This window comes from Hevea brasiliensis, chromosome 12 (assembly GCF_030052815.1).
Source record: "Hevea brasiliensis isolate MT/VB/25A 57/8 chromosome 12, ASM3005281v1, whole genome shotgun sequence".
NCBI classification, from domain to species: domain Eukaryota; kingdom Viridiplantae; phylum Streptophyta; class Magnoliopsida; order Malpighiales; family Euphorbiaceae; genus Hevea; species Hevea brasiliensis.
The window spans coordinates 6,542,639-6,551,693 of NC_079504.1; the positions used below are offsets into that span (position 1 = coordinate 6,542,639).

At 25.7% G+C, this 9,055-nt stretch overlaps 1 protein-coding gene across 2 annotated transcripts; it reads right to left on the reverse strand.

Annotated features, from left to right (window-relative positions):
• Positions 1 to 1,153: 1,153 nt before the first annotated feature.
• Positions 1,154 to 4,439, reverse strand: LOC110635060 (receptor protein-tyrosine kinase CEPR1). Of its 2 annotated transcripts, XM_058130935.1 has the most exons (3): positions 3,999 to 4,240; positions 1,898 to 3,909; positions 1,154 to 1,666 (listed from the first exon to the last, which is right to left on the reverse strand). In XM_058130935.1, exons 1-3 carry the CDS (start codon positions 4,238 to 4,240, stop codon positions 1,281 to 1,283), a joined length of 2,640 nt encoding a protein of 879 aa, XP_057986918.1. In that variant the 3' UTR covers positions 1,154 to 1,280. The 2 variants fall into 2 exon arrangements, with proteins under 2 accessions (XP_057986918.1, XP_021639940.2); XM_021784248.2 differs by having other exon boundaries at positions 1,898 to 4,439.
• Between the last annotated feature and the right edge of the window lie 4,616 nt (positions 4,440 to 9,055).

The window sequence follows — 9,055 nt, forward strand, 5'->3', positions numbered from 1 at the left end:
TGAAATTATTTATTTTTTACTAAATATTCAAAAAAATTATTAACACTATTAAAAAAAATTATAACTTAATTATACTTTATTATGGTATTTTTGAATATATAATATTAACCCTTCAAAATATATCATGAATAAGAAATATATAAAAAATAAGTGTAATTAAATAATGTATTGAATCAATAATGTGTCTCCCCCAAAAATAATTATCTTGCTCCGTCTCTGTTTATACATGCTTCTCACAAGTTGCTTGCTGATATATGCATATGTAAATACACAAACACATGTGTACATATACATACACCTACTAAATTTGCAATACAAAGTTACCTGCACTGTATTCTGAAGTATTGCTTTCACCATGAAATGGAAGATTCCTGATCTGCTTTGGGCGAATAACTGAAAATAGCTACAAATAGGTAACACATATTTCAAGTTGAACATCATAATGTCTATAGCATGACATAACTAGTCATTAGAGCATTACAGATTTATAGTATCCATTGTATAAAATGTATTTTAGAGGAGTGGAAAATCTTGCGTCTTACTCAGAATACCTGTAACAAATAAAAAGAGTTCCAACTTGTGAGTGGAGGTTCCTGGTTCACTATCTATGGTGAACCAGCATGGTGGCTAGCTTTTCTATTCTTAGACCCCCATGATAACGAGGCAATTAAGCTAGCTTAGAAAGGAAGGAACAGGAATAATGAATAAATAGAAGGATTCTGCTTTCTCTTCTCCCCCTCCCTTAAATGGAGATAAAGACACTTAACAATCAATCAAACCATTAATCCTTTTCCTGTGGATAACATGGGCGAAATTCTCAGGACTCCGCTTCAGTGCAATCCTCTCTGTTTCTCCTTGTGAATCACAACCCTTCCCCCACCGCAAATAATGTGCCTTTGTTGAAGCTCCTTTTCTTTGGATAGCACTGTTATGAAACAAAAAGCAAAGATAATGAAGGAAAAAAACAAATTTCTTAAAAGCTAGGTAGTGGCTTCATCTTTGAGTCTATGAAATAAGAATGCTATGCGTTACCATAAACAGTTATATCAATTAGATTCTTTGTACAAGAGCAAGAAAACAAAATGGAAAAGCATAAAATTGAAAAAAAAAAGAGAATCTACAAGCTACATCAGTTGAAAATACAAAAAAAAAAAAAAAGTTGCTCTTTATGATAAGTCGTAGTACTTTAGGGACACTATATGCTACTTGCATAGATGCATGCTATGATAATTCACATAGAACCCCACCACACTCCTATATTCTATTACAATTATGATTCATTAATTTGTGCTGTTTATCTTAGTGACATTTGACATCTCTTTTGTCTTATTAGACGTCTTGCAAGAATCAAATCTGCATGGGTCTGCCTCAATCAGCAACTGGACCACCACATCCATTGTTGGGCGGAGGGCTGGGTTGTTGCAGGTACAGCAGCTAGCAATGCGCAGAACCTGGATCATCTCAACCAAGGACCCCGACAGTCGTTTGTCCAATACTTCAATAACTCCTTCATTGGTGTCCATTTTCTCTGAAACCCAATGTATGATATTCTTGTTCTCTCCATAGTCTGCTTCTAGTGGCTTCTTCCCTGTCATTAATTCCATCAGCACTACCCCAAAACTGTAGACATCACACTTTGTCGTTGCTTTAGATGAATATGCATATTCTGCCACAAGCATCAATGAACTATATTAAAAATGTTTTACAAATAAATCAAAACTAAATAATTATGATTGAACTGATTATACTGAAAGAAACTAGTGATAATTGAGCATTTATATTAATTTACTATTCAAGGAACTAGGAATGTGGTCAGTGTGATGAAAAGTGAAAACATGAATGCCTATGTCATTCATGTTTGACTTAGTTGCAGTAATATAGTCAGATTCGAAATTACCTGGAGCCAAGTAACCACAGGTTCCTGCAACAACATTGGTGGTGGAATCTTCTCCTTCTCTAGCTTGCATAACTTTGGCTATGCCAAAGTTTGCAACCTTGGGCTGGTAGTTAGCATCTAGAAGAATATTGGATGACTTTATGTTTCTGTGAATAATAGGTGGCAACAGATCATGGTGGAGGTAAGCTAAGCACTGTGCGACTCCAAGTGCTACTTGATGACGAGTCGGCCAATCTAGATGGATCCGAAAGTTGTGCAGGGCGTCCCAGAGGTTTCCATTTGGCATGTACTCATAAACCAACATGCTGTAATCCAAACTCGAGAAGTAACAGTACAATTTGATTATATTCTTGTGACTTATACTTCCTATGGTCTTAGCCTCAGTTTTCAACTCCTTGTCCCAAAGCAACCGATCTTCTGAAGCCGAATCTTTTATTCCCTTGCTCCACAGCCTCTTCACTGCAACAGTTTCCCCACTGCTCAAATCAATCCTGTACACCGTTCCTGATGCTTCTTGGCCCATTTTGTTGTTATCAACCATGCCTTGAAGTATCTCTTGTTCATAAAAACGCATTCCATTGAAGCTTGCATTGTATGAAAAGAATGACGAGGAAATGGCGGTTTTATGTCCAGTGCTCCAAAATTTACGTTTTAGATACAACAAAGCTCCTGCAATTATTATTACTGCAGCAATTCCAATCACCCAAATATAACTTAGTCTCTTTCGGTTATAAGTCTCTGAGCATATGGGGAAATTATCATCTGTTGCAACATAGATTGGAACACACAGACTTGGGTTGCCAGAAAAGCTCTTTAGCAACCCACCTTTTATCAGAGAAAGAGGAACGGGACCAGAAAGGTGATTGTTTGAAAAATTAATTGAATAAGGTTGCAACACACTGAGACTTTCTGGAACATTCCCAGTCAACAGGTTATTGGAAAGATCAAGAATATTGAGAGATTTCAACAAAGAGAGTGATTTTGGGATGGAAGAATTCAACCTGTTGCCTTGCAGCATCAGTAAATTCAGCTTTCTCAGAAAGCCAATTTGGAAAGGTACTGGGCCAGACAGCAGATTATTGCTGATATCAAGCTTTACCAGATTGTTAGCCCTGGAGATTTCAGGAGGCAGAACGCCTGAAATCTTGTTACTTTGCAAGAACAATTCTGACAACTTTGTGGCTGTTTCAATTGTGTTTGCAATTGAACCACTAAAATTATTGCAACTCAAATCAATGATTGAAACATGGGGAAGACCTAGAAGTCCTTTTGGTATTGGCCCCTCCAAACGGTTGTGATTGACTCGAAACCTTAGAAGTGTCTTGCATTTTGCGTAACTATCGGGTAGCTCTCCAGAAAACAGGTTATCCAAGAAAAGAAAGTATAACAGTTTACCTCCTTTACAAGCTTCAGTTGGTAATGGACCTGATAGGCGGTTCTCTGACAAGTCTAGAAGAACCAATGCTGACAGCTGCCCCAAGTTCTGTGGAACTTCTCCAGTAAGATAGTTGTCATAGATTGACAAACTGCGCAGAGTTGTTGAGTTGGCAATAGCACTTGGGATTTCTCCAGTGAGGCTGTTGTTGTAAAGATGCAGGACTTCGAGCTTGGGAAGGCGACATATAGATTCCGGAATGTTTCCTATCAACTTATTGACTGAGATATCCAAATCTATTAGCTCTGTCAAGTTTCCAAGTTCTTCAGGTATACTGCCAGAAAGGTAATAATTATAGTAAAGCTCAAGTAGTTGCAAGTTCTTCAATGATCCAATCTCTGCAGGAATTTGTCCTGTGAGGAAATTTCCACTTAATTCAAGATCAATAAGGGATGTCATGTTCCCTAATGATGCTGGGATTGGACCATACAACATGCATGTCGTCAAGATCAAATATTTAATATTTGTCAGTCTGGAAATGTTCTCCGGTAGTTGCCATAAGGTAAGTCCCTCGTTTTCATTGAGAGTAAGCATCTCAAGATTGGTAAGATTTGTCACTGACACTGGAAAATTGCCTCTGAAGAGGTTGTACGACATGTCAAGAATGCGGAGAGATTTCAATGGTGAGAAATCAGGAAGTGTTCCACCAAGATTCAAAGAACTTACATTGAGCTCTTCCAAGAGAGAGCAGTTGGTGATGCTGTAAAGGAAATCGCCATAGAGATCGTTGTATCCGAGACGGAGAACACGCAACTCTGGCAGGTAAGAACATATTCCTTCTGGAAAACGGCCATAGATTGACCAACCCGACATGTCAAGTTTTTCAACGTAACCATGACTGTTGCAGCTAACTCCTGCGAAATTGCAGTAAGATTTCCCTCCAGCGACATCCCATTCTGACAAAGCATTTCCTGACAAAGAGGTTATCGCACGATTGAAGAACTGGGACTGGTTTGTGGCGATTGCATGCAGAGGATATGTCAGAGAAATAATCGACACAAGAAAGAAGAAGATGGAGTACTGAAAAGCCATAAAGGTATTAAGGTAGTTGTTGCAGAGGAGACCTAGAGAAGGGGCTTTTTTTTTTTTTTTTACCATGTATCCATGCAACGAATTTATGATATAATTTTTCCTGGTAGGGAGGAAACAACTGCACGGGTGGAAGCTCACACCAAAAGGTATTCGATTAGATCAGTCAAAAGCCATATTTTCAAAAAGCTTCTTTTTATTTTTTTTATGTTTTTTTTTTTCGGGTGCAAGGTTATTACTTTTTAAATTTAAAAAAATTAATAATAAGCCATTGAAAGTTATAAATGTAATAAATGTTTTATTTTATATATATATTCTCTCTATTTATATAACGGGTTAAGTTTTTTTTTTATTTTTATGTTGGAGCACATTTTTCTCTTTACCTAATTCTCCTTAATTAATAAATTTATTAATAGTGACGAGTGAAATTTAAATTAGAGAATAAGATTTCGTTTGCTTCATGAAAAATAATTTATATATGAAAAATATTTTTTATGATTATTTTTTAAAAAATTATTTTTCATGAAAATATTTTTTATTATTTAATTTTAATATTATATATATTTATTATTATTATTATTATTATATATATAAATATTTTCATATTTTAATAAAATTATCATATTTTAAAACATAAAAAGGATTCATTTTTTAAAAAATTATTTAATTTTTTCTTTGCCCATTGATCAATTTTCTTAAATGCTCTAAATGCTAATAAATATAAAAATATATATATATTTTGTAAAATAAATAAAGATTAAATATTAAATAATTCTTTCCTCCGTCTCATTATAATAGTTTTTTAAAAATTTTACACAAAAATTAAAAAAATAATTGTATAATATTATTTTTATAAAAAACATTAATAATTAATTAAAATACTTTTATAATATCATTAGAATGTGAAAAAGTATTAAAACGAGATAAATATATTAAAAATAATAATAAATAAAAATTAAATTAAAAAAATAATTAATATTTTTTAATTTTTTAAAATAATAAATAAAGTGAAAAAAAAAAATCTAAATCATTTATTACAAACGGGACATATTATTCCTTGATGAGGCCTATCAAGAATGTGAATCTAGCATAATAGCTAGTCACATCCTTTAATTAATTCTTAAGCTTATAGTGGACATACCCATTGCCACTTCAATTTGTCTTCCCTTCACTTGAGGGAATGACTTTTCAATTTTCACTTTCAAGTAGTGAATAACAATCCATCCCCTTGGCCACTTGCTAAAGTATCTTTAAAAGGCATTGTATTTTTATAAAAAAATTTATCTATAATTTTAGGTAAAAAAAAAAATAATATCAATAATGGTAGTAAGATCCACTAATTAAGAAAAAAAATAGAATAATATTTAATTAATATATTTAAATACTTTTAATTGTCTTCTATTCTCAATTAATGCACATTAAGACACACATTAAATTATTTTTTTTATTTTATTTTATAATTGAAATTACATTATTAAAATGCTGCCAGAAACTTTAGTGGTGCCTTTTAAAAACTTTAATAGCGTTACAATAAATAATATTATCATTATCCAAAAAGTATTTGAAGGAATAAAGTTCATTCCTATTTGTTTTTCATGACCATCTTGTTTACTCGATTAATGCGAATTTTTTATTATTTTTTGAATAATGCGAATTTAATAAAATATTATTTTTTTTAATTTTAAATATTAAAAAAATTTATTATTTTTAATTAAAATAAAATTAAAAAAAAAACATAGTGAACAAAAATTGTGTTAGTATTAATACTATTATTTGTAATATCTTATTATTTAAAATCATAAAAAATAATACTTTATTATTAGAAAATAGTATTTAATTGTGTGAATTTATTTAATCTTAATTAAAAAGTACAAAATTTAATTTTAAATTTATTTTAAGTTGATTAAAAATATAAGGGCTTATTTAATATTTTTTCCAATTTATTTCAACCATAAAAGGTGATTATAGTTGCTTAGAAAGAGAAAGGCAATATCATCAACTGCAATTATTATTGTTAGTAGAAGACATAAAGATAATGGGAGAAATTAATTTAAAAAAAATATTTTGTATAGTAAATTATAAATTTTTAATAATTTTTTTTTATAATTGACATTATTGAAACTTAAATTAGAAACCTCACAATTCTTAGTAATTTTTAACACTAGCATAATACTCATGCTATTCATGGATTATTTATAATTTTTATTTTTTAATTTATTTTTTAATTATATTTTAAATAAAATAAATTATTACTATTAAACTAATTTTAAATTAAAATTTATCTCTTATTTAATTTAATTTAAATAAATTTTTACCTATCATAATAATAAATTTTTAATTAATTTATATTATAATTGATTAAAATACCAATTTAATTTTTTTATACGTTTATTAAGAGTAATTTTCATGATTATTTTATTTAAAATATAATTAAAGTACTTTATTTAAAAAATAATTTAAATTTCATAAAATTTTTATATTTTATCTCATAATTTATGTAAATCGATATTTATTTTTTATAAATTATAAAAAATATATTAATATGAGAAAATAATATTATTTTAAAAATATATAAATATAATATTTTTTGTTATTAATAAAATAAAAAATTCTCAAATTATCAATGAGGAATTGAGTTATTTAATTTCAGTAATCATAAAAATACATAATATTATTATAAATTAAAAATAACATTCTATTATATTATTTTCAAAATTACTACATCTAAATGTAAATTTTTTTTATTAATCTCAAATTTTTTTATAAAATAATTATTTGATAAAAATAGTTATCACTTTACATAAATTTGTAATATAAAATAAATACATTTCATAAAAGTTATAATTTTAAAATGTCATAATTTTCTATTATTAAAATAAATACTATAAATACATACTATTTTTCAAAAGGTAGATTTCATGATTATAATATTGTAACTTTAATTGTTCTTAATTATTTTTATTTATTGTTAAATTTTCAATGTTATTATATTTACAATTTATATTTAAAATTCTACTTCTATATAAAAATATAGTTAAGAGATAATTTATACACTAAGATATAGATATTTAATTAAAATTTAAAAATAATTTTGATGAAAATTAATTATAATAAAATATAGATAATCAAAATATTAATTATAATTTTATTTAATATATAATTATAATGAGATAAGATATTCAAAATTTAAGAAATATTAAATAAGAAAATTTTAAAAATTAATAATTAAATAAATATTAATTAAATATATTTAAATAAATAAATTTTGAGAATTATAACTAATAACTTTAAAAGAAATAATAAAATATAAAAAAATATTTGAGCGAATTGAGGTTAAATAAAAATATTTAGTGAAAGAATAATACTTAATATATATCAAAAATCTCATAAGATACTATATATTGACAAACAAATGAAAATTATTTAAATAAAAAAATAATTTATAACTAAATATTATTGAATTGAAAAATGGTAAAAAAATTATTTAAATTTAAATTTTTAAAAGTAAAATATTTTTTATTTATTTGACCCTTTTAATTAAATGGCCATAAGTTGGCCATAATAATGATTGATGACGATGATGATGATAATGATGATGATAATAATAATAATAATAATAATAATAATAATAATAATAATAATAAGTATTAATTAATTTTAGAAAAATAAAAAATATTAAATTATTAACATAAAAAATAATATATACTAATTATAAATAAGTTCAATATATATATTTTATTTTTATAACTTTTATGTATATACTTTTGTCTCTCAAATTTTTTAATAAAGATTTTATAATAAAAAATATAACAATGCAATAAAAATATTTGTTAAATATATAAAATAATTTAAAATTGAATTATGTGATAGTTGATTATTATATCACAAATTAATGATTAATTTTTTTTAAAGTAATAACAATTAATAATTTATTATTATTATTATTATTATTATAGAGGGTAACATTTGGTAAATAATATTTTTACAAAAATGAATTTATAAAAAAATAATATAAATAATTTTTAAATATTATATTTAATCATAAAATATTTTTAATTTTTAAAAATAAAATAAAAAAATAATAATTTAAATAATAAATATTAAAATAATATTGTAAGTAATAATAATAATTATAAAAGAAATAAAAATAATAATTAATATTTATAAAATAATATAAATAATTTATAAATATTACATTTAATTACTAAATATTTTAAATTTTAAAAAAATAGTAATTGAATCATAAATGGTAAAGTAATATTATAAATAATAATGATAATTAAAAGAGACATAAAAAATTTAAATAATAATTAATGTAAATGAGAGTATTTATGATTAATTATGAAATCATAAATTAATAGTCAATATTTTTTAAATTAATGGTCATCAATTACTTTTATTATTATTGTTATTGTTATTATTATTATTGTTATTATTATTATCACTAAATGTAACATATGATGAATAACATTTTATATAAATGAATTTATAAACAAATAATATAAATAATTTTTAATTATTATATTTAATTATAAAATATCTTAATTTTTTTAAAATCAGATTTTAAAGAAAATAATATTTTAAATAATAAGGATGTATTTAGAAAATTAAATTATATAATAATTATATATTATAACTTTCATAAAATATAGAAAAATAGTTATCAATAAATTTAATTAAAAATTACCAATAGG

Excerpts from the sequence above, each read along its gene's own strand:
- LOC110635060 (XM_021784248.2), bottom strand. The coding sequence starts at position 4,430 with ATGGTAAAAAAAAAAAAAAAAGCCCCTTCTCTAGGTCTCCTCTGCAAC. Across the intron at positions 1,667-1,897 it reads CTGTGGTTACTTGGCTCCAG|AATATGCATATTCATCTAAA; the intron begins GTAATTTCGAAT and ends TGCTTGTGGCAG.